The sequence below is a fragment of the Gymnogyps californianus genome, chromosome 9 (assembly GCF_018139145.2).
Source record: "Gymnogyps californianus isolate 813 chromosome 9, ASM1813914v2, whole genome shotgun sequence".
Lineage (NCBI taxonomy): Eukaryota > Metazoa > Chordata > Aves > Accipitriformes > Cathartidae > Gymnogyps > Gymnogyps californianus.
Genome location: NC_059479.1, coordinates 3,018,583 through 3,045,505, shown reverse-complemented (window position 1 = coordinate 3,045,505; position 26,923 = coordinate 3,018,583). Strand labels below are relative to the sequence as shown.

Below are 26,923 nucleotides of genomic sequence, written 5' to 3'. Positions count from 1 at the left end.
GCAGGAAAGTCTGACATTACACAGAACTAGACAGCTTTGGTTCACGTGGAATTTCTGCCTGGACGTATGACATGGAAGCTGGAGACCTATCAAAGACATTAATGGGATACGTCAATACTTTTGAAAAAAATGCCAAGGGTTATGTGGAATTAATTCATTCCAAATGCCAAGATTCCTCATATATCAACATCCTTTTATTGAAAAAGTTGTTCATAAAAGAAAATGGAAATATACAAAATATTTTAAGAATAAAGCTTGCTATTTTGACACTAGAGGACCTCATAAAGGAGACCTTATTAATGAAATAACTACAGAACTACTTTTAGATACGTAAAATTTATGGAACTTAATGGTGGAGAGAACATGCAAAGAGCAGCCCACAATAAATAGGGAATAGGAAAGCTTTTTTTCACATTCTAAGTGATATTGATGGCTTTTGGAATGATTCAGAGATTGAATTAAAACACTTTCATTGAATGATCGTTTGCGCAATTTGGTTTCTAGTTAAAGTATTTCCTCATTGCTGATATGCAAATAATGATTTCTGCTGCTACCACAAAAGCTATTGATAATTTGTCCTGAGAATTATCAGAGAAAGAAGAAATAGCTAATAAGATGCCCCTGTGTATCTTTCTTTCAGTCTGTGATGGTTTCCTTAGCACATTCCCTAGTGGTTTTAAGTCCACTTTTGAAAGTCTCGAGAAGTGTTTTCCTCCTTTTTTCTAAGAAAATTATAATTATTTAAACTTATCCTTTATCTGACTTTTTACTTCCTATGTGAAAATTTCCTATCTCTCTATTTATTGTTATAATTTCTTTGTTTTATTACTTAGATAATTATTTGTTGTATTTTTGATGGATTATTCACTAGCTCTCTTCATTCTCCAAAATTTATTCCTGGAAAAACAGCATCTCTGAGCTGCTGCACTAAGTGGATCCGTTTCTTTTTATATGACATTCAAGTAGTGAATATTCTAAAATTCTCTATTAGTTCTGAACTTCTTTTACATTACTCTACCTGTTCCCTCCAACTACATGATTCAAACGCAAGTTTCAAAGTGTTTTTTCTCTGCTTTGAATGTCTTTTTCCTCTGTAAACCATAATGTTGTTTTCTGTATAACTAAGGAAAATTCTCAGTGTGGCTTGGGAACGAACAATTAAAATCTCTTGACAATGGGCAACTAAAATCTCTCCTTAGTGTTCTGTAATTCAGGACATTTTCATTATAAGCTCATTGTTCATGCTGAGTGATCAATAACAGATGCCTACATATGTCTTTCCTGGTTTTAGGAATGTGCCCGCTGCAGCACATTCCTATCTAGTATAAGACATGTTCCCATCCATTGCAAAGAATTTCATAGATACCATTGTTGAACTACCTCCCCCATGTCTTCCAGGGAAGCAACATTTCATAGTCTGAAAGCGAAGTTAGAAGCATCCTTGATATTCACAGTAGATTTTAATGTAGAATCAGTGAAACATCAATATATGCCCTCTTCCAACTGCACCTTAAAGCTACCAGAAGTTGTGCTAGGGTTCTTTAGGCAGGTGGTTTTCAACTTGCTCAAATTAATCGGAAGCTGTCGAAATGGTAACCATTTATATATAAAAGAATATTTTGATGGAATTGCACAGATTTGCAACATACAGAAGCACTCCTAGTTTGCCAAGCTTGAGATCAAAACTGGCTGATATATGTCACTTGGTTTCTGTTATCTATAATGCTTAGTATGGACACGTCTTTGTTATTTTGAAAAAGTAGAAATACTTGCATTTCAGGACAGACAGCATGGTACAGCAGCTGAGCTTTCTGTTGTTTAGCATACCACCTGAACTCTGTACTACAGGACGGTAAAAACTCCCACACAGGACCTGACACTGATCGGAGAATACTGGGGAGAGGGGAGAAAAGGATTTTATCATCCCCACGTTGTTTCTTCCACTCTTTTCTCCCATTGCTCTCCCTTTGTTGCCTTCCCCTGGATTTTGAATGCAGTTCACTTCCAAATCACTGCAACCCTCTCTGAGATATATAAGGCCAGAACTAGAATTTTTTAATGTTAAATGAATGAATTACTTCACAATCTGATGCTTACTCTCCATCTGATTATGAAAAAGGCAAGAAACATACTGCTAGAGAATAATATGAATAAACAAGAGGAGAGAGATGAAAAGAGAACAGGGGAAGCTGGCGGAGAGAGAGCTATAACATGCTCTTCATTCAAGTGATAATTGCTATGTCTGAGTTGTCAGGCTGATGACACTACTCTCTGTCTTAACTCAAACAGAGGTAGTTTTCCATGTAAACTAAAAAGCAGATGTGTCAGATTAATCCTTTCTGTAGTTGTCGTAGTTTCAGTACAGTTATAGAAGACACAATTTCTGCCTTAAGAACGCCTGAAATCCGTAGAGTTTTTCTAGGCTTTGTATGATGTTTAGAATAAGAAAGGTGGAGACGTTTGTAGGGAATAAAGCTGAATGTATTTTGTAAAATTACTGTCTGTTACCTTTTTATTTTAAACATATCACCTACGTTATAACTAAAATGCACCAGAGTCTTTTTATAATTCATTTTTACTGGAAAACTGTTGGTGGAGAATTTGAGTAGGAAAAACCAAACATTGCATTGGCCTTGAATTCTTCTGAGTGCATCTCTGTAGAAGGTCAACAAGGATACTTGGGAGCTGTTTGAGTATTAGTTAATCAGTAATAATTTCATTTTGATTCGTCACTAGAGCTCTTCACAAATACAACCTTATAATTTTTTCGTCTCTCTGAATCCTATAATGATAACTCATGAAGCTCCATCTTTCCAACTCCTGTCATCACTACAATGGCATCAGGGAACAGGGGAAAGTCTCATGTTTAGTAAAAAACCTAAACTACAAAAGTAGCATTTAGAAGATATCTACAAAATTATTCTGGGGGGAGAGGATGAATGTATAGTATTGCTCAGCAATATTCTATACTATTGTAGTTCATTAAGTACAATGCTTCATTTAATATCAACAGTGTCACTAATTTCACCAGCAGAACTACAACCTCCACTTCTGTCAGCATGGCAAGACAGCTGTTCTCAGAAAGAATGGCATTAAAAGGGTTAAGTTCTTTCCTTTTTAGCTTTTAAACCTTTGTAGGTGTTAAAACAGTTGTGCAAAACACCTCAGGACAAATTGTAACATATTTTTTACTTTCCTGGCATATGCAAGCGTTGTAATATTTATTGTGCCTCATGCATTTTTGCCTTCATTACAAATAGAAAGGCAAGACATTAAACCTGTCAGAAACAGATGTATGGAAATTTCATTAGGTAGGAATATTTCTTTACTCAAGCACATGAAGCGTCCATCTGACCCACAGTGTACATTTAGGAGGCTACTTTGAGGACAGACCCAGAAAGCATGCAGCTGCCTTCCCACTGGTTTTGAGACACAGGAATTGGAATGGAACTTTGCCTGATGCTCCACCACATAGACAGTGTTTTTCTGGCACACACTAATTTTTTTGCAACAAGTGAAATGTTTCTAAAACTGCTTTCCAACTGAGGTAGCCAGAAATACTGCAACACTGAGATGTTCTGCTATTTTACTAAGAAATAAACATTTTATAAACTTGTAAAAGTAACTCTGAGGTGTTACACACAGAGTTCTCAATGTTATGGTACCTGTGTTGGTGTCATTCCTGCCAAAGCAAGAAAAATTTAGAATCAGGAATTAGGAGGGCAAGCAAGTGTTGTCAGATTTATGCCTGGGAAGTAATGATGAAAGTATATTATTGCTCAGCAGGATCCAGTATCTTTGCAGTTTCTTGACATACAGTGCCTCATTTAATGTGACCTGAGTGTCTCATCCACAGGATCCAATTTATTCTGAATTTTGCTTTCCATTGTGAAATAATGGAGATCTGGAGAAGGCTGATCTCTTCTGAATTTGCATTGCCACTCTGTTCTCCCCATAGTGGTCAGAATTTGAAGGTGGGGATTTTGCATAATGTGTCTTAAGAATATATGGTAAGGTTACAAGACACAGCAATGCATGACAATTGTGTCTGACTGCCTATATTAAGGTTCAAGACAATAAAGTAAATTTCTTTACATAATGACCTGGAAGATTAGTTACACTTTATAAATGTGACTTAAGAGACATTCATTCAGCTCAGACTTGTCTCTGCAAGCAGAATTACATTTCTTTGAAAGGTCTGAATGTACCTATCTGCTTTATAGATAGGGAAATTTTAGAATATATTCCTAAATCTCCAGGTAATAAATCTAGACCAATAAATTGCTAAATGTTGCTGAAATCTTTTATGGAGATAGTGCTAATCCAGTCGGTTCTTGGAAGATATATAGACCAGTTTCTAATTGGTCCTCAGAAAGGTGCTAGTAAAAATGAGGTAATAGTGATAGGGATGCAGAAATACCTCGGCCAAATAATTTCCATAGAATATTACAGCTAGACTTGATATATGGAGGTCTTGGTACAATACTCTACTCAGCTTGTAGGTCAGCTTGCCGTGACACTAAATATGGCTGTGTCATTTCTGGGAAGGCAGAAAACGGACTAATGGACTCAGCAAAGTGTTTCGTTGTCCATCCAGGCTGCCAGTGGTACACAGGTTGAATTAAAAGTGATGATAGTTAAAGCCTTGAGGGTACTGGGTCTTAGTTAGCCTGCCAGTCTTCTGAGCTCTGTATGATATCTTAACCTCGTAGGTTGAAAGGAATGGGGCTTTTGTAAAGTGTTGGTAAAAGTGGAATGAGTATATATTTGCTTCTGGTGCTGAAACTCTGATGAATACCATGTCTTCTGCTCTCAGGAGGCTATGCCGTTAGCTTCTTATAAAATACAACATTAAGATTTTTGAACTTTTGACATTTGGAACAGAGTACTGATATGATCTTGAATACTTTGTCTCTGACTTGGTTTTGCTAGGCTTTCACTAAATATTTTTCCTGCTACGTCTAAACATTATACATATACCTTTATTACTTACAATTTGTAGTCAATATTGACTGCATCTCCTTTCATTTTCCATGAGTACAGTAGGTGATAACAAAAACATGACATGCTTGCCAGGTCTTTTGGCCAGTAACTTTTATAAATACTAATTGTTAGTGATATGCAAATATTCTAGAAGAAAATAACAACTAAAAATAATTTAAAGAAAATCAAGACAATGGAAAATAAATTAAAAAATTAGAAAGTAAAAAATTAAAGGAAAGAGAATAAAGAAAAATCCAACGTATCCTCATATCGTATTTACTCATCATAAGACAGCAACTTACCTGTGCTAGACCTCCTTTCCAAAAGACAGCGAGCTGAGATCCTGAACTTTTAGCTTACAGTTTGTGTATGATTTTTTCATATTCTCTCCTAAATAAGTTGTAGTCACCCTCCTAATCCAATCTTTCCATTCTCAGAATATTTGAAATGCAGATTCATCCCAGGCATCTACCTATGTCTGCAGCTAGGATAGTCTTCTCACACAGGTATTCTGGAAAATATAAACCATGAAATATCCAGAAGGAAGCTAGAGCTATAATCTTTGTGGGACCGTTTCACATGTTTCAAAGATGAGGGTCATACACATGCAAGGAACCATCCCAAGATCTTGTCTGAACTGGCAGAAGCCTTGAGAAGACGTTAGGCCATTCTGCTGTGGACAGGCTGGGTACACAAACCATTCCAGAGGGACATTTGTCTGAGCTCTTCTTAGTTGTGTTCAAAAGCTCCTACAAAGGAAATGGCCAAACCTGCCCAGGTAGCTTATTCCAACACTTAACTATACCTAATATTGGGAACCTGTTTCTTGAAATCTGACTTTAGCCACTTACATTGCATAGACAACTTTGAGGTGTGCTCTGCTAATCCTTTTAAAGCAAATAGTTAACAACATTCAACAGAGCAGTTGTTGCCAAAATTTATTACTAAAAAGTATTATGGTCTGAAACTTTTAAGAGAAATCGGAGAGGAATTGCAGACAATTCTGATTCAGTGACTTTATAGCGACAACTGGAAATGTGGTACTAGTGGAACACAGTAATCCATGGGGGAGCCACAACAGTAAATTGCTTGCTTCAGTTTTGAAATTGGTGAGAGTAGAAGGAAAATGATGAAACCTTTGCTTTAGAACTGCTTGAAAATTCAATGCTAATTCTGAGGGCATCTCTATTTGTGGCTCTCAGTTCTCTTCCAAACCTATTTGTCTTCAGGAAGAACCGAAAAGATGTTATAAAACCTACATTTTTCTAAATAAGATACGATCTGGGTTATCTACTCAAGTTTCAAATTGTACCTTGTGAAGTCGAGTTCTTGCATTATGGGATTCTAAGATCATGAAGGGGGATCAAGAAAGCTAAGTATCATCCAGCTCAGTACCTACAAGGCTGCTTTTGCAGTAGATCATAATATTTAGCTGTGTCTCCAGTACACTCTATGGTTTCATATATTACGTTCTGTGAATAGAGGAGACTCCTTGGTTATGACATATTGCTACAGAACAGGTAGTGATCTAATGAAAAGCAAAAGAAGACTGAGAAGGGGTTTGCCGGAGCCCTGCGTGATATGAATGCTAACAAGTCCACTCACGTCATCAGCTTCCCTGCTCTCAGCTCCCCCCTCCCTCCCTTCCTTTCTCTTTTATGAGCCAGCTTGAAATCAGGGAATTACATGCTAAGGAAAACCCTTCAGCTAAACATATAATTATTCTGCACAGGATCAGTGCAGCACAGTTAATCAGTTTACCAACTGAATTAATTTTTATTTTTTCATGTCTGCATCTCCTGTTGAGAGTGGAGAAATTCTAGATTTAAAGGGGAAAAAATGGCTTGCAGTTGTGAAATGAGTATCTAAAGCTGAGCATTCATTATGAGAGAAACCTCCACTGCAGGCTGTTTTGGCAGACAAACCTTACTGTCAGTCCCCAAGACTTTGAATAACTGACTCCATGTGGAGTTATTACTTACAGGTACTTAAGAAATAACTGGTTTCCTATTTTAATTTTCAGCTGTTTAATAACATTCCATTCTCCAAAAGTCACAGCTGTATTTCATTGCATTGTATTTCATTTCTTTTCATTTCATATCATTTCTTTTCATTTCATTGGATTGTTTTGAAAAGTTAGTATTTATTTGGACAGAGGTGTCACTTCACTGTAAATGAGTTCACATTTTAAATGACCTACTTGTAAACTGCTTCACTTAGGAAGTATGAAATCTTAAATGGTGTTATTTGTAACAGTACAGAGAATACCTTTTAGATTCTACTTACAATGAAAACACAAACTATCATGCTTTCATTAATTCTAAGTGCAAGTAAGAGTCAGCAGTAAGACAACATACCTCCCCTCTGCACCCCAAAACCCCCAAATTCTGTACAGGATTACCTTCCGTAGTGGATGCATGCATATTAAAATAGATGGCCTTTGGTTTAGGAGCGCTCACTCTGATAACCTGTTTGCAACTGCAAAGTGTCACCAAGTTTCACAGTAAGTTCACAGGCCAAAAAGCAATCAAAGTCTGCAGGTAGAAGCATTACAGATGTAAATACTGAAGTGTAGTTTGTCATTTACGCACACTAATATGTTAAACCTCATCAACGGAAAATCTGACCAAGTTAGAAAACAACTCTCATTCTTAATGTATTTGCAAGGTTTATGGGTAATATTTGTTTTCCCAACAGTGCCAAAATGGAATTTGAGCAAGGCAAAGTTCTTTCACTTAAAGTACCTTTGGGGTCCATAGTACATAGCCCCAGGAAAATGTTTAAATTATTTAAGAAATGGAGAAATACGGGTTCATTTTCTGAAGTGAAAACCATTTAGAAAAATTTAAAATTTTGGAAAATTTGGGAAAAAAAAGAATAGTCACTGAAAACTGTTGTTAAAAATATCTTCACAATTAATGTTTTCTGTTCCTTTGAAAACTTTCCTTTTAACCACAGTGCCTTCTGCTGTGTATTTGCTAAACTTTAGAAAATATTTTTGTATAAAGACAATTTCTTTAACACAAAGGCATCTAGAGTCTTAACTTCTAGATCCTCTGTAAGCCTCAAGAATCAATTTCTAAAGACTTGCATGGCCTTTTCAGGTTGTCCACACCATCAGACGCAGTTCCCAAGTTGAATTCCAGTTGGATGCGTTCCCGAGAAAGGAACTGTGGATACATACAAGATGCCAACTTGTCATAATAATGTTCCTTAAAGCCTACCGATTTTTACTTCTTTGGCAAGTAACATTTCCTTAAGGAAAAGAACAGAAGGGTGTCTCTTCTTGGTTGGGGCTTAGGCTACAGCTGCTTCTGATAATAGCACACTGTAACCAGGACGCATTCTGGGTAGCCAGGTCTCAAGCTGTTAACATCATTTTTGTGGCTTTCTTCCATCTTCTCTTCAATTGTTTGATGTTGCTGGTACTTACCGCTAGTTAATTTCAAAACATGTACTTTGCTAACAGTTTTTAAAAGTAAGTTACGATAGCTTAAATAGTTATGATAAATTCAAGTTAAAAAGATGCGTTACTATCATTTCCCTATGAAAGATGTTAGAATTTGCAACCTTTACAAATAAAGCTAATTGACTACATATTTTAAAGCCAAAAAAGGGTATATTACACTTGCAATATTTGTTACATTGTTTATTAACATGTTGCTTTCTATAGCAAAGATAATATTCCACATTCACAGCATGGTAATTTTTCTAAAATGTCTTTATTATATCTTTTAATGCTGTCAAAGTGTACCTTTCAGTATAGAAGACATACGTAAAAGCTACCTCATCACTTGAATATTACTACCCATGCAGACCTTCGACCTCTCTAATGCATTAATAGCTATTTAGCAGAATGACTATAGCTAATGGAGCTGACATACAGAATATATGTAAATTACAGGTAAACAGTGGCCACAATTGGACAATTTTTGTAAAGTAAGGGATTTACACATAGTTTTAAACTAATTCTGGTATGCTTCCATTTGTATGTGTTAGGTCTTTCCTTTGGCTACAGCTGAAGTATGCATTTATAAAGGTAAACGCCGGGATAAAAAAGGGGCTTGTAACATTAGCATGGTAAAAATGGACAAATGTGCAACTTCACTGTTTGTGGATCTGTAGCACTCATGTTACCAAGGAAAAATATCTATCTTGTGAATACTTCAATGTTCATTGCATTATACTTATTTATGCTTAAGCCCAGAGGCACACAACTGACAACACTGTCTACTCCAGACGTCCCTATGGATGCAGTATGCAGTCTTTGTATAGAAATTTAACTGTCAGGCAACTCCATACATTTAAAAACCTTTTGTTTGTATGACCTTCTTTCTTCCCATGGCATGTACTACACATGGTATGGATTAATGTTACCCAAGATGTAACTAGTTTACATCAAAAAGAATAAAAAAGTAGCAGGAAGTATTTTTAAATTTAGCAACAAGTATTATACACACTTTGACATTTAATTTACATTATAATTCAAGTAATGAGTTAAAATAGCATAAAGATCTGTCCACTTTTTAAATCTTTTACGTACTGAAAACAAAGGTGTGGATCGGAAAACTCTCCTCTGCATGTACATTAGGAATTGATTTCAAGTAATGACATTGGAGTATGGGAATCAATCCGATATCTAACGGTTTCGGGATCCCAATGACCTGCTTAAGACCTCCCAATTAACCTGAGTTCACAAACACCTGAGAAACAAGCTACAAACATTCCCTTAGATACCATTAGCTTCATAATACTGTGTGCTTCTAAAAGAATAGTTTGCTCTTAACTGTCATGTGTCTGATGAGCACCTAAACAGCCCAATTTCAGTTAAGTATGGAGACGTATCTCAGCAAAATGAAAGCAAAATCATCCCTTATTAATGATAATACTTTGAAAGCTTTAAGGATATTATAGTGGGCGTCCAATTCAACCCTCCAATAAGTTCAGTAATCACATTTCAGAAATTATTTCCATGAGCAACGTACAAACAAAATTTGCACCTCTTCTCCTTATATAATGGAGATCCCTTGTAGCAGAAATTATTTGTCTCTAAGACAGACAGCTATCAGAAGCAACATATAGCAACACTAATGCATCCTACTGTGGAAATATATTTTTCCCCACTCAGGAGAAATTTAAAACACTTATCATCACGAACAATTCTTCACGCTCCCATCCAACCCTGTCTGTTTGCAGCACAGCCGAGCATTATAAGGCGAAACATGTCACAGCTTATGGCTGTGTTGTGAAACTGCAAATGTGCAGGGAAATCATCATTCCTGTCAAGTTACCGGGAAGAGTTTCCCCAGCGAAGCCGTGCTCAGCCCTGCGCGTTCCCCCTGTGCGCCCCACGCACGGCACGGGCTGCACTGTCCACGGTACCAGCGACGGACGGGGACGCGGGTGCGTTCGACACAACAGCGGCACGAGCAAGAGCAGCTGGGAAGCCTGAACAAATCAGGACATGTCACTAAAGGAGCAGAATTCCTCAGTCCAGTCACCGGCACCTTATGCTCCTTGTGGTACCCTAAACTACACACAAGTGCTGCACAGCCACTGCATCAGATCACCTGATAGGAGCAAAACAGACCTAATCAGGGCAAATTTAAAGCAACCAAACATAATAACATTACACTGTGCAATGCATAATGGAGCCATGAGACACAAACACTTTATGTCTGCATTTACCAACGAATGCATTCGATCCCTACTCAGTTCTCAGCAGTAATTCCAACAACATGCTGCACAGCTTAAACAGCCTCTCTCCTCAGTCATGTCTTTAAAAACTACTGTGCAAAGCAGCATACGGATTATTAAAACTGAATAAACTCTTCCCAAAACAAAGAATACAAGAGCAGATATGTAAATTGCAAGGATCCAAAGCACAGACAATACACGGTAATAAATGATCATACCTTTCATCCAATCCACTACTTGCTTGGGCGTCCACTTGCTAATAGGTTCCATAACGAGAGCCATCATCAGATCACTTTATCATTCACACCAAAATCAGAAAAAGGAGAGGAAAAAATGTATCAGAGCATGGCTGGGCTAAGAGAGCTCTAGGATTTTACAGTGCAGTCCAAAGAGAAGATGATGCTTTGTCCCTCCAGGTTTCTCCTGCACTGATTCAGTAATGTATAAAATTACACTGCTTGATCAGCTCTGGCACCTCCCCCACTGCACACAGCCTGCAACACACGGAGCACAGAGCCAGGAAATGGTGCAGTACGTATAGACTTACTTACAAAAGCCTCTACCCAGTGATCTACTTATTAGACTGGCACAAATGTAAAATTATATTACACAGAGAGCAATTCAAGCTGGAGCTATTCCAGACACCGAGTTTTAAGGAGCTTTATTCCAACAAGCTCTGGGATCTTCATCAGGGAAAATATCACTACTGTAACTTGATAGCAGATTGTCTTGGCTTCATTGTGAATATGCTGACTGTCACTCAGTTTAAAGAGAAGATAGAAATATCAGAATATCACTTGGCATCTGGCAAAATGCTGAGCATCTCCATCTTTACAATACAAAATGTTGCTGGAGTCTTGTACTATATAATCATGTAATTCAGAATGTCGAGCACAGTATAAAAAGTCTTACCCAAGAAAAAACTATCGGAAGAAAACTCTTTTTTCTGGCCATATTCAGAGCCAATATATTTCCTTCTATGAGCTGCTCATTTTATAGTGAAAGAATGACAGCACCGAAGAGTCAATTTCTACTACTACAGCACTTTAATATAGACAAGTATAGCAAGTATTTTGATTCAAAGCACTGGGACCATTGGTCAATCTCTCCCTTTTGTTAGGGAGAAAAAAATGTTTTAAATATTCCTAATACTGAAGTTTACTACCATTCCATAAGATGAAGGTGAAACATTTTAATGAGATGTGCCAAACAGCACTTTTTGGACCCATTTGTGACTCTTTGCGCCTCATGCAGCACAAGTTCTGCATCATGTGGTTGAAGAGGCACATGCTTTCTGTTTGATCCATTGTCTGAGATATGCAGCCCCACTATTTTATCTTAGGGGTAGAAACTCAGATTCCAGAAAAAAACACAGAACAAAGCAGTTCCACCTTTCTTTTCAGTAATCTTTCATCTGTGCCTTTTCTTCCTGCACTGCTCCAAGTTCTACCAGCACATTAGGGTAAGAAGATGATACTGTTACCATGTCTCCCTCACTCCACTAGAACGGTGTTAATTTACCCAGGCTGAGATCTGTCCTCTCTTTCTCGTATGGGGGAACATAAAATACAAATGGAATGTTTATGCTATACTGTTTCATGGTTCTTCTTTAAGTCCATATAGATAAGGATGCAGACAGGCATCCTTTCCCCTCCCCCCTCCCCGAAATGTCTCCAAAGAGATGTACCATTCTCAGTTCAGTGATGCACTCTATCCTTTTTTATTTTCCTTTTGCTTTGGGAAGTAGTGTGATTAGTATTCTATGATGTATTTTGAGTGCTCAGAGCACAGATCTCCTTCACAAAAGGATTCACATCAATTCTCCTTCAAGAAGGCTGTTTCCAGCTGAACAGCATGTCAGCTTCCTCTATGAGTTTTGGGAGACCACTTTCAGTAGCTTTAGTTCTGTCTAAATAGCTGTTTACAATGGACATAATAATGACAAAGATTGCAAATGCACAATACTTCTCTTTTAAGGCAATAGTGGACTAGAATGGAGATACGCAGAATAAATATTTCTGTTAGCTATTGGAAACTGTACAAGCTGTTTGTTTTGGGGCTATGCTTTCTTAAAATTTGTTTCACACAATGATCACCTCTCTTAAATTCTTTTAAGTTCAATACAAGCATGCAAGAATTTGAGATAAGCTATGTTGTATATGAATTTAGTATTTGGACACAATTACATGAAATAATCTTCATTCATGATTGTTTGGACTATTTCCCTAATTCCTGTAATTTGACAGATGTTCTGTCAATGTCCTTTTGTCTCACATTTCCTACCCGTGCTTGACTGGGCAGACTTTTTTTTTTATATTTTGACATGTTTTTGAAAGAGGATGGAGCCCGAATTCAAAGCCCATCAATGTCAGTGGGCATACTTCCATTCATTTTAATTGTCCTTGGATGACAAAAGAAGCCCAAAACTCTTGCTTTGGAATCAGTACTTCCATTTTCAGAATGAGAACTTTTTAAAACCTTTTCATGTCCTGTTACTGAGGCTCCTTACCACAAAGATGGTTTGCATTTCATTTATTCATACTGTTATTCACCACCATGGTGCTAATTCAGGCAGTAACTACAATTTATCTGAAAGATCTTTACTATTAGATAATCTCCTGTGTTTTTCTTTATTATTACTAGTCACAGTTTGTATTTTGGGATTCTACAACCTTTTGGACAACTGTCTACTTTTTGTACTACTTCTTGGAATGAAATATTTAAAATTGTTAAAAACGGTAACTCTGTTTCTCTCCTTCTTGAGTAGATGATTTATTCAGCTTCATTAGCCATAGTTTGTCACGAATCATTCTAAAGCCAGACAAATGTTCCTTTAACTTATCTCATGGGTATGTTCATCGTGGCAGTCCATGGAAGATTGTACCTGGGTATTTCCTCTGCTTCTTGCTTTGTTATTTCAAGAAAGATTTATTTCTCACATGCTGTCATATGAGAATATCACAGAAACATGGGAAGCCTTGTCTAGATCAGAAAAGTGACCTGCAACTGACCACAGTAATGGATACAACTGAGCAACAGCTAAGGCCAAATGGAGTCAAGATGCGTTCAGACTATTTCTGTAACCACAGTTCAAGTCAGTTCATAGCACTTTTTAATATAGGTTGTCCAGTATGCCAGCTGAGGTAATGACTCTGAAATGAGTAATCATGCAATAAGCCACCCATTGCACTGAGCTATCGTCCTTATTACTGACATGGTTCTAAACATAGCTATGCTAGAGTTAAATCACCTAGCTTACAGGTATTGTCAGCTACAGGTCACTGTAGTAAAATCAAGTTTGAAAAGTCACTAAACAAGGAACTTCTTAAAAAAATAAGCAAAACTGTGTAATCCCTAAAGCTATTCCATGTGTTTTTCTGTCCATTTATTGCAAGGCTTCTGCCTAGATCTATCCCCCAATCTACCTTGCATTGCTTCCTAATACCGACATAAAAGAAACAATGCATTCCCATGATTATGTTTTTCTTCCAGGCTGAACATAGCAAACCAACAGAAAAAAAGATCAAGGAACATCTTTCTCACTATTATTCTATCTAGGTCATGTAAATGAGAAATACTTTCTGACTGAAGTCTGCATAGGCACTGGAGCAAAGTAAGGCATTTGAAACAGAGAAAGGAAACAGACCTTTCCCTATATGATGCAGTGTTGTTGTCAAAGGCCTATATAAAATAGTCTGGCAATTTCAGGCCATAATCACTGCTATCATCTCTGACAGCAAAGGCCTAAGGCTGAACAGACTGGCTGAAAGGTTTCGAGTCTCTCCTTCTTCACAGCAATAACGCTGGTAGTTCTTTAGCTTTTGAGCATTGCTTGGTATCTCTGGGATTACTAATTAAACCATCGTTCTCTGTATTTTCATGGTCACCGTGGGAGGCAGTTAAATGTTCTTGTGTATGTCATGGCCAGTGATAACTTTCCAATTAATGATTATGCTCAAACCTGGTAACATAGTTAGTATAACACTTAGACCAATCATATATTTCTTTCAGTTTTCATTTGGTAACAATTATTCTTATATTCCTTGCTGAAGAAATAACCCATATGTTGTGAACTAAGTCCTTTATAAGCAGGTTAGTTTAAGAGAATCTTGACGTTGCATTTGATAGCCATTATGGAAAACATAAGCATGCAGTTTCAGGTCAAAGAAGTCATGAATCCCCTGAAAAAGTCATATGTAATGTTATAACTCAGGACATCTATAATTTATATTAGTAATGGAAATATAAGCAAAATCTCTAAGGAAATGACTGTTAAGCTCTTGGTTATCATTCAAGTTTTTTATCCTGTAACATTCACATATTATACAGCTGCTTTTTCTGGAAAAGAACACTTTTAAAAAACAGAATGTAGCTAAATTATTCATTTTGATCAGTTCTGTTCTAAGCTGGGTTCTGCCTGATGCTGCTTTCACACAATCTCTTCTTTGCATTGTAATTCTCGAGACACTTGTGTTTCAAAGATGGAGGGCAAGAAAACTACCTTTGGCGAATTTGTATGACATCAATAAAGCTTGTGCTGTGAGGACCAAAACCCCCAGCTTACGTTTGTGACAGAGGTCAACAGACATTCCTATTGAATTATAAACCTCTGCCTTACTTAACCCTGAGTTTACGAGCCGAAGGGTCGGATTTTGGCTGTCCTCGCGTAAGTTCAGAGGAGCTGGAGGAGGCTTACCGTGCTTTGAGCAGCCCATACAAGGGCTGTAAGGAAAGGGTAAGACCACTCTCAACTCCCCACAAGTGTCAACAAGAACGTGCTACACCATCAGCCCTACTGCTTTGGCAATAGGTTGGATATACTAAGTGAGCATACGTTGTATCCTCTCCAACATAGGCACCAGCTGGCGCTGGGAGGTATTTTCGCCCAATGGAGGCAGTAGCCCTTATTCTCCTCTCTCCGAGTGTGTTGACTCTGACATCCCTGTCCGGGGCTGCCGGGGGAGGCCGGTTGCCGCCCGCAGCCGGGCTGCAGAGCCCCCAGCGCTGGTGTTACACATTCTGGAGTGCCATCTACCGGCACCGCGCTCCGCGCTCAGCTCTGCAAGCCAGGGACCTGCCGCCAGTCAGCACAGAGCTGCGCAAAACCGGCATCGCCTTCCCCTCGGCAGGCAGGCGGTAGCTTCTTTCACCTGCAGGATTTTGCTCCGTTGATTAAGCTGTAATGATAGGTGGAAGCATCCCCGTGGGACTTCACCTGCGTCGACTCTCACCAAGTTCAAAACTTTGAACTTCGAAAGCAAGAAATTTTGGCCTTATAAAATAGGAAGCGAGCAGTTAATTTCTACTGCTGATGTTTATTGGTACAACATTTTGTAGTTTGTTTTCTTTTTCCATAGGGACCCGCCGCAGTCTCTGCTATTCAGTCAGAGGTATTGTATTAATATTCCAGCTTTTACATGGAGCTTCATTAGAAATTTATATTTTTCATGCTCCATTAGGTGATATAACTGTTTTATTAATGTGTGTTACTGATAATATAAGATACCTTACATTAATTTGGTATTAAAACACCCTTAACAAATGGTTTGGAAATCAGGGCTAACATTGCAAAACTGCAAGAAATATTCAGTTTTTCAGGACTATAGAGAAATTATTTCATAATCACTTGCTAAAAATGTCTCGACATTGCTGAGATGCTTTTGTGCAGTGCTTTTTTCTTCGTGTATTTTAATGTTCACAAAAGCTCCTGTTCTGACATCTCTTGAGATTGAAGTCCTCTATTTAGCCACAAAACATGTATAGTACGGACAGAGGCAGTGCAAATTTCATCCTATCTTGCCATCGCTTTTATCATAATATCATCTATTTTTTTCAGAAATTGCCCTTTAGATATGTTACAATTCCTCAACATCAATAGTGGTGTATATAAGATGGATTCTCTAGATTACATATGTCTCAGAAAAAATGATCACTTTCTGCAGCCATATTCAGAGTTTTAAATGTACCCTAAGTGTGTTAATGTCAAAGGTGTTTAAAACCATACAAAAAATTAACATAAAGAATATAGTTCTCTAAAGTTCTTCTCTAGTTACCCCATGCAACGCTACAGGCTTGGGGAAGAGTGGCTGGAAAGCTGCCCGGCGGAAAAGGACCTGGGGGTGTTGGTCGACAGCCAGCTGAATATGAGCCTGCAGGGTGCCCAGGTGGCCAAGAAGGCCAATAGCATCCTGGCTTGTATCAGCAATAGTGTGGCCAGCAGGACTAGGGAAGTGATCGTCCCCCTGTACTCGGCACTGGCGAGGCCGCACCTCGAATCCTGTGTTCGGTTTTGGGCCCCTCACTACAAGAAAGACACTGAGGTGCTGGAGCGTGTCCAAAGACGGGCAACGAAGCTGGTGAAGGGTCTAGAGCACAAGTCCTGTGAGGAGCGGCTGAGGGAACTGGGGTGGTTTAGCCTGGAGAAAAGGCGGCTCAGGGGAGACCTTATCGCTCCCTACAGCTACCTGAAAGGAGGTTGTAGCGAGGTGGGGGTCGGTCTCTTCTCCCAAGTAACAAGTGATAGAACGAGACGAAATGGCCTCAAGTTGCACCAGGGCAGGTTTAGATTGGATATTAGGAGAAATTTCTTTACCGAAAGGGTAGTCAAGCATTGGAACAGGCTGCCCAGGGAAGTGGTTGAGTCACCATCCCTGGAGGTATTTAAAAGCTGTGTAGATGTGGTGCTTAGGGACATGGTCTAGTGGTGGACTTGGCAGTGCTAGGTTAACGGTTGGACTTGATGATCTTAAAGGTCTTTTCCAACCTAAATGGTTCTATGATTCCAATATAAATCCATTGACTTCAGTGAAGACACTGTGAAGTTACAACTGGAATAAATTTTTCCCATAGAAGATGAACTATGTGTTGCTTTGACAAGGACTGCAAGTGTTTTTCTGAGCAGAGAATACTGAAATGTTTTCGTATTAAGGGAAACAGAACCGTCTGTTTTTAGTCTGCTTGCTAATATTGCCAACATGTTTACAGTCTTCCAAACAGCTCCAAATAAGAGGGCACGCTCAAATCTGTGAACCACTGTGACAATCTTCAAAGCATAGATACAAGAAGAAAGTACCTTGAAGAAGTGCCTGTCAAATATGCTTCTACCTTGCCAAGGAAAAGGATGCTTTCATACAGAGACTTGTGTCACCAGAACTAGTCACAGCTTCCTCCCCGCAGAAGAGTAAACTTCATGAGGATACAGATATTTGGGTAAATCTTAACTTTGAGCTGCTGGAAAACAGAGAGGATTGGTAATACAGGTGCCTCATCTGCATAATTTATCTCTTCAGTTTGCCATCATCAGTTTGGTAAACAGGGAGAAAGTGCAGAAAGATCCTTTGTTATCATTTTTCTACACAAAATTCCTCTGGGAATAACTATAAAGTTCTGCTAAATTCAGAATTGACTGAATAGTGTAACTAAATTAAGGAGAAACAGGAAAATATCTTGCAGCAAGTCTATTTGAGTCTCACATGCAACTTGTTACCTTCAGAGGGGATCCTGTTGCATTGGGCAGACAATTCTACGCTCAGCATGGATTCACACTCTTAATTCAGTTTTCCAAAACATAGGGCTTATAGTATCAACAGTCACAGGGTCAACATGAGAATTTCTGAGGGCAAAACTGGACAATCTCTTTCCAAAATACGTTCCAGCTTAACAGAAATTGTCAGTGTGATGCCAAAATTATTACACGTCTCTCAATGGCCTGTATTATGTAGGTATTATGTAGATCAGACAACATTTTCATAACTCCTCTTTTTGGCCCTAAAATCTTTGCATTTATGAACTTCAAAATTCGAGCGGCCGTTAACTCTAGCTTCTTTTCTTTTCAGAAAACAAAATATTAAAATATTTATTACCATGATGTTTCATTTCCTGTCAATATATCCCTACTCATTTGTATACAGTGTAATTTGTATTTGCCTTTCCCCTTCTTCTAGTAAATAAATGGAAAATATTTATTTGATAAAAACAGAAAAAGTGTTCAATATACTTCCTCTGCAAGAATCATATAACCACTTATACGCAACAAACCATCTGCTTCTCACTGCATTAGGTAAACCATATTACTTTGGGAAAAAAAAATAATAATGGGAAACTTGATACCAGTAATAAAACTTCCAAACTATTGATACCAGATTCCCTTGTTATTCATTATTTGCTGGGTGGAAAGTAGGCTTTGAAACAAAATTGCCCGTTGATTTTCCTAATGCGTTCAGGGAACTTGGTCTGTATATTCCGTGTAACATTTATTGTTTGAAGAAAACAGTCCAGCAACATTGCAAATGGGACTTTGTTTTGCCACTGAGGGACGCTCACTCTGGTGGTAGAGGAGAGACAAGCTCAAGTTCAAGCGTACAGGAGAGCACTGGAGTGCAATCCAGGCAATGATGTGGAGAAGTATTCCACTGAGAAAAGACATTTGATTCTTTTGTGCTTCATCATCATCATCTGCTCCATCATCCCATGGTAAAATTTGCGTTACAGAAATATTTGAACGTGGGCTTAAATATTAAAAGAGTCATTTTGCCCTGCAGAGATATCTGATGGGGTCACTCAGGACGTGCTGGCAAGGAGAATGTCAGATTCATAAAATTATGACAATTATTATTATGCCATCTTCATTTTTCTGTGTGATTTTCGGTCCAAGCTTGTTTTTCCTGTTGCCAAGTGACTGGTGACAGGCAAAGCTTTTCTTGAAGGCATTCTCAAGATGGCTTTATCTTAGCATCTCTGCAAAGCCCTGCTATTATTAGGTCTTTCTAATGCCTTGGTTAAAACCTCAGAGATTATGCTCCTACTTTATACTCCAATAGCCTCTTCATTCACGATGTTTAGTTAGACTAAATATTTGCTTGGAGGACTGGCTGTGCAGCGACTACAGAGATATTCCCAGTGCGTGACTAGAGCCAAATTTTTTGTTGCCTTAATATTGTGAACAGAAAAAGAGATATAATAATCTGAAAGCTAGAAAAAGAAAATTCATGTAGGCCGCTAATACCTGCCAGACTAACCTGACATCAAAACATTCTCTGCAGCCTTCACCATGTTTACTTCAGAGAATTTAATACGTGAAGCTTCCTATACTGCCCTTGATAAGTTTGTGAAGGACTGGTGGATGAAACATCGGGTTTAAATGCAGAGCTGGAAGTTTTTGATCCTCTCTGTAGTAACACCCTGACACAAGTAAAACACTAATACAAAAGGAGGATGCAGAATAAAAAGGTCTCTTCCCGTCAGCCTGTCTCCCCAAATTAACTTGCTTTGACATTTAAAGAGACTAAGAAGATGACAGTGATATGTCCTGTCATGTTTTCCACTACATCCCAGCAGCACGCTCTTTGCTCTTAACCAGGAGCCTTTGCATTAGCAACCAGTCTTCCTCCTGTAATTCACTTGTCAGGACTCTTCCTTTGCTCTTTCCATTCCACACAGCTCTGCTCTCTCTTACATGCAATGGTAGCTTTATTTTTAAAGAGCTTGGGAAGCAAACAACATCATGTTTTCCTTTTCTCTTACAAATGCACTTGGACAATCTGAAACCATTTTAGATGGTGACAATACGTGCTCCGATCAAGCAGAGGTAGGTATAAACTAATTACCAAGAACTGGGAAGCTCTGTAGCTATGCTTCAGGGTCAGCTTTCATTTCTCTCTTACTCTCCTGGAGTCACAAATTGCCTGAGTTCAGCTCCAAAATAAAGACCTGCTGCCCAGAAGCCTTGTTTATAGCAATAGCTGTCAGAACCCCCCTGCCATCTGCAGCTCCTCCTTGCCTTCCTCCTCCCGACCCGCGGCGTTTCCTCCCTTCTGCCGAGTGTCTCGACAGCTCTGCAGCCAGACGTAGTCCTTTTGTTCCCTGTGAGAGAAGGACAGTCTCGACAGTATGTTCTTCAGCCAACAAAGACCATCCACAGCCCTGCCATTAAAATCTGGGAATAGTCTTTTCATCTTTCCTTGTTTGAGGGGTCTTCAACAGTTATAGCAGTTGTTTAAATACTCTCTAATTTCTGATGATAGCCAAACTACTGAGCGTTTCCTTAGGACCCATGTCCTCCAAGTCCTTATAACAGCTATTTTCTTTTCAGGTCTCCATGAGGAGTCCGTCTTCTCTTTCGCAGACTCTTCAGAGTGAGAGAAACCTGCATTTTTAGCTCTTCTCTTAAAGGGGCTTGTTTTGCTTACGAGAATGATTAGAAATGCTCCCTGATGGCTGCAAGTATCAAAATACCCAATCCTAAAAAAAGGGGCCAAGACTCTTTTAACACAGATATGACCATGACCGAGCCTTGCCCTTGGAGTCCCGCTGCATGTCCATCAGCAATATCCCTTGTCACTGTGTTTTACTGGTTTTGTTCCTCAAGCTTCTGTTAGTTTCCCAGTCAAATTCAGTCCACTAGCTGCAGGGCAAAGGTTTTCTCTGAAGGAAAACATCTCCTGCAGATCAAGTTGTTGTGTTTTTATTTTTAAGTTCAGTGCAGTAGCAGCAGCAGCAGCAGCAATTTTTGGCTCCAAAACCTCTCAGTAGGTGGTTAGCACTGTGAGCCAGTGCTGTGAAAAGGTGAGACAGACAAGAAACCTGTTAAGAACTTGACCATTATTTCACGGTCCCTGTAGACAAGACCCTGTGCCTTCTGTCTGGAAGAGCTCGATGATTTTAGTGACTCTTTCACTCTATTTCCAAACTGGATTCAGCTTCCAGTCCTCATGCCTTCTTGGGTCTGCTTTTTATTATTAGGGAGATTAAAATAAACCATCATAAATGTAGCTCAAAAACTTCTCCCTAGGTTTAGCTGAGACCAGGGCTCCCGCTGCTTGACTCAGCTCGTGTTCCACCTCCTCGCTCACTTTGAACTCGGTGCCAATTTCCTCTTTCGTTTGGGACGGGTGATGTGAGTCCGGAGACGGTGCTGCAGCGTGCAAGCAGCCGCAGCAGCAGAGAGGAGTAAGAGGTGCTGGCTGAAGGCATCGTCGCTCACACCTGCAGCACCAAGCTCAAGTTTAAATAAAAATCTAAGCCGTATATTCCAATATTATCTCCCTCTTCATCATAGTTCCTCCAAGGCTAATCTCAGGATAATAACTTTTCATCATAGAAGCTACCCATTTAACATTGTCTTAACTCTTTGGTGAAGGGGAGTAACTGTGCAGCTGTCTTAAATTAATTCGAAAGAGTTAGAAAAAATATTGATTTCATTCATCTATCTGTAAAACTATTCATATTGGTTCCATCTATTATTTATAAATTCATTTTGCATTCTAAACTAAAACACACACCATTACTTATGTTTAATGCTGCCTGCACATTTTACTGATAAAGTGCCACACTCACTGCATTTCTGCATCGTATTTTTTTAATAAATGTCTACATTTCTACAATCATGTATCTTTCCAAGAAAGTTCTTGCACCTTTTGTATAGCTTACCGATTTTATTGTATCGCTGCTTTCTCACACTACATCATCATGAAACTTAGCAGAACATTTTTCATGTTAATTGACTGTTCTGCCCATACATACAGATATTTATAATCTCCTAGGGGAAAAGCTGTTTTAGTGGTTTTTCACAGCACAATTCATTTGCATATTTCTACTTATTCACAGAAAATGCTAGGATTAAAAATAGTTTAGGCTGAAAACTTTCTTGAAAGCTTTTTCCCCTAAAATTCTAAATTACGTGATTTCACACTTAAACAAAAATATGTATCATTTTGAGCTGTGAAAAAGTGACAGAAAAAAGATTAATTTTGAAATATATTAATTTTTGGCAAACAGCCATGTAAACTGGTGGCTAATACATCTTTGATGAACTTTTCTGGTAGGACTGTGTCCTGGTTAGAATTCTAATACACATACTAGAATGTACAAGTTAATTCTTTGGCTGTTAAAATACCACTGGCATCAAAACTTTTCAGGAATTGTGACTCGTGTTTTTCCTATCTTTCCAGTTTTGACCTCAAGAAAAAGGGATCCTTTGGTGATTTTACAACTTCCTAGTTTCCCATTTGCTATAATTTTGTCTCCATAGGCTCAGAGTTTCTTTGCAAATCTTGCTTTATTCAAGTGCTTTATTCAAGTTAACTGGAGGATATTTATCCTGGGCTTCTTTCACATTCATTCAAATGCTTAAATAAATTTTGTGGAAAGAGTTATCAGGGAATTTAGAAATATAATAGAAACCCTTTGTTTCAACTCCAAATCTCCAAATAAAACACAATTGAAATATCCAAAAAGCACTCTTCAGATTAAAAATTTAATTTCAAATCAGTATACATGCAAAAGTTAGGTGCTTTTCTGGAGAGGCTCCTTGGCAATACTTCAGTTCGTGGTCTCAATAGCTGAAGTCACGCTGTCACAAAAAGAAAAAAAAAGTCTTTGAGAGCTAGTAGTTGGAGTTGCCTAATGAAAAGGAAAACTTTTGTGGTGGGTTGACCCTGGCTGGATACCAGGTGCCCACCAAAGCCGCTCTATCGCTCCCCTCCTCAACTGGACAGGGGAGAGAAAATATAATGGAAGGCTCACGGGTTGAGATAAGGACAGGGAGATCACTCAGCAATTACCGTCACAGGCAAAACAGACTTGACTTGCGGGGGAAAAAAATTAATTTATTACCAGTGAAATCAGAGTAGGATAATGAGAAATAAAACCAAATCTTAAAAACACCTTCCCCCCACCCCTCCCTTCTTCCCAGGCTTAACTTTACTCCCGATTTTCTCTGCCTCCTCACCCCCAGCGGCACAGGGGGACGGGGAATGGGGGTTGCGGTCAGTTCATCACACGTTGTCTCTGCTGCTCCTTCCTCCTCAGGGGGAGGACTCCTCACACTCTGCCCCTGCTCCAGCGTGGGGTCCCTCCCACGGCAGACAGTCCTCCATGAACTTCTCCAATGTGAGTCCTTCCCACGGGCTGCAGTTCTTCATGAACTGCTCCAGCGTGGGTCCCTTCCACGGCAGACAGTCCTCCATGAACTTCTCCAATGTGAGTCCTTCCCACGGGCTGCAGTTCTTCATGAACTGCTCCAGCGTGGGTCCCTTCCACAGGGTGCAGACCTTCAGGAACAGACTGCTCCGGCGTGGGTCCCCCGCGGGGTCACAAGCCCTGCCAGCAAACCTGCTCCAGCCTGGGCTCCTCTCTCCACGGGGCCACAGGTCCTGCCAGGAGCCTGCTCCAGCATGGGCCTCCCACGGGGTCACAGCCCCCTTTGGGCATCCACCTGCTCCGGCATGGGGTCCTCCACGGGCTGCAGGTGGAGATCTGCTCCCCCGTGGACCTCCATGGGCTGCAGGGGGACAGCCTGCCTCACCATGGTCTTCCCCACGGGTTGCAGGGGAATCTCTCTGCTCCGGCGCCTGGAGCACCTCCTCCCCCTCCTTCTTCACTGACCTTGGTGTCTGCGGAGTTCTTCCTCTCACATACTCTCACTCCTCTCTCCTGGCTGCAATTGCTGCTGTGCAGTAGCTTTTCCCCCCTTTCTTAAATCTGTTATCCCAGAGGCACTACCACCGTCGCTGATGGGCTCGGCCTTGGCCAGCGGCGGGTCCGTCTTGGAGCCGGCTGGCGTTGGCTCTATCGGACATAGGGAAAGCTTCTAGCAGCTTCTCACAGAAGCCACCCCTGTAGCTCCCCCCCTACCAAAACCTTGCCATGCAAATCCAATACAACTTTATATGGCAATTAATTTTGTCAGTGCAATTATTTTTGCAATTGCACTGTATATTACCTATGTATTTTATCTAAATGCTGTCTAAATATTTTAACAGATAATTTGGGAGTTGGAAGCATGGTTTTCTATCTAATTTTTAAATCTTTGTTGTAAGCCATGGATACAAGTGCGAGTGGCTACTGAGGACATTTTCAACAAGGACAGCTAGGCAAAGATATTTGAATATTTTGGCTTTGGACATTTACCCAGCTGGCACAGTGCTGTAGGATGCCGTGTCTGCCTTGAAGAATCTGAAAAGGCCACTGGCTGGCCACCCAGCTGGTGCCTGGTTTTTCAGGCACACGCTCTGACTTTAACCTAGTGTTTTGCCAGGATTTGTCATAGAAAAGATCTCAAAAATAGAGTACTGTATCCTGGTTAAATGACATTTTCTAAAAATATCAAACCAAGCTCATTTTCCAAAGACTTGCTCATCTCCACTCTTACTATTCCAGCACAAGCAAGCTACATTCTCCTGTTATTTAAATGAGTAAGCCATTTGGTTCAACTCCTTCATTTATGAATAATTTGAAACTTCTCAACACATATGTTTCAACATGAATACATTTTGTAAGTAGAAAACGGGATTGTAAGTACTTGTATGTACAAGTAGTGTGGCTTATAAGAACAGTCTTGTGACATCTTCCTTGAACTGAAGGCATCTTTTGGCAACCAGCAATGATCCCGTCATATTGTTAACTGAGAGAAGAATTTTGCCTTTTTATACCAAATCCAGATTTGTATTGTTGATTAGATTTGGATGGGTCACTGCTTGCACAGGCTGTGACCTTGTTTGCTGAGATAGCATTTTCAAATTCTTATACTTACCGCAAATGTATGTCTTCGATAGAAAAATGTTCCCCAGGCAAATAAATTTTTATGCTGTAAATAAGCATTCCCCTTTGTACAATTTTAGCTGTGTCAAGTTAATAGCTCTAAAATATGACTTGATTTTAATCTCAATTTCCATGCGCTGCTTTGCCAGTGTAGCACCTAGAAAGTGATACAAAATCAGGGCAAGCTTTCATGGCCTCACACCGGCTTACCCAGTGCTTGAGTTCAGTAAGTCTGAAAGTTTGCCACTTCAGTAACCGAGAGAAAAGTGTTTTAACCAGAGCACAAGGCTCAACATTTAAGGAGGCCATCTCTGCAGCACACAGATGTGACAAGGAGAGGGCTGACATTAGAAAACAATACAGAACTAAATTTCCATTTTCTAGAACTCAGGTCTTCATCTTTTATGGGCGTGTTGCACCAGCCTTGTGGTTAAAAACCAATAACGACTGTTTGAGTGTTCCTTTCTAATCAGTTGCATCCCTTCTCTTACAGTCATTTCAGCTGGATCATGTTTCCTAGTTGGCTTAGGAAAATAATATAATTCTGTATTAAAAATTAGCACAGTAAAGTTACATTTATGTCCATGAAGAATTTTGTTGCCTGGAGTAAAAAATCCTTTGGGCTCCCAACTTCCCCTTTTCTTCCTACAGGCATAAAAATGATGGGTTGTGTCAATCAGAATGTATCTGCATATTAATACCACTTAAGCAAAGCATACAGGCCTGGTTTGACTTGGAAAGTGGTTATGCTAATTAGTTTAAATTTGCAAGAATTTGACTCAATAGGAACAACTTGACATTTAGTTTCAAAGGTCTAAATGTTTCTGTAGAGTTCAGATAACAATATTGCTGGTAAGATATTCCTTTTTTTCCCTTTCCCAAATGACGCTACAAATACAAAAAGTTCACTTGCAAATGTTTACCTAAAATAAAATGACTTACATGAAGGCCTATCAATGCAGCTGACACAGATCCCGATTAAGTCGAATCCCTGGCAATAGAGTCTGCCACAGAAGTTGGGCTATTTGCTTTTCTTGAATTCTCCCTGGCTTTAGATGCTTTCAAATCTTTTCTAATCCTTGCTGAAGGGCATAGCTAATTAACCTGGGAACGGTGCTACGCTACTGCTTTTGCAAACTACAATGACATACCTGCACAATATCGAACCGTGTCTGTAGATACATCAAGTAGCTCAGGGAAAAATATGTTTGCGGTGTGGCACAAAGCCACCTTTCTTTCCCTTTTTTTAAGACATACAAGGGTAGCTCTCCTACTGCAAAGGATCAGAGACATGCCGTTTGCTGGGCTGTACCTACAACATCTGATTGATGACAACAATTATTAGTGTATTTATTTCCATGCTTTATACTTCCAAAGCACATTAGTTCTTCAAGCCATTCATTGCCCTGTTTCATTGCCCTGTTTTCCCTTAGCAAACCAAGTGATATTTGGCATCTCCTTTGTAGTCTGGTTTTCACGTTGCTGTTAAAAAACTGTGCTTTGAAGTACTGCTTCCTCTGAAATTGTAGAAGTATGATATTGTGTTGACCACTGCTTCAGTCTCCATTTTTTTAATTCCCAGAGTTAGAAATTGATTAGTTAATGGAGCTTAAGCTCCATGGCTTGCAGCACGCTGCACCCTTTCATTAGCTGTGAATCCACGATAAACACAGTGATTTAGGTCTGCTAAGCAAATCCATCAGCT

The 26,923-nt window shown here is 39.3% G+C and overlaps 1 protein-coding gene across 1 annotated transcript in view; it reads right to left on the bottom strand.

The window, feature by feature from the left end:
• The window catches only part of LOC127019517 (connector enhancer of kinase suppressor of ras 2-like), a 211,649-nt gene extending 200,684 nt beyond the window's left edge, over positions 1-10,965 (bottom strand). The window contains exon 1 of the mRNA XM_050901586.1: positions 10,899-10,965. Coding sequence (XP_050757543.1) covers positions 10,899-10,965 — 67 coding nt within the window. The remainder of the gene's footprint in view (positions 1-10,898) is intronic.
• Between the last annotated feature and the right edge of the window lie 15,958 nt (positions 10,966-26,923).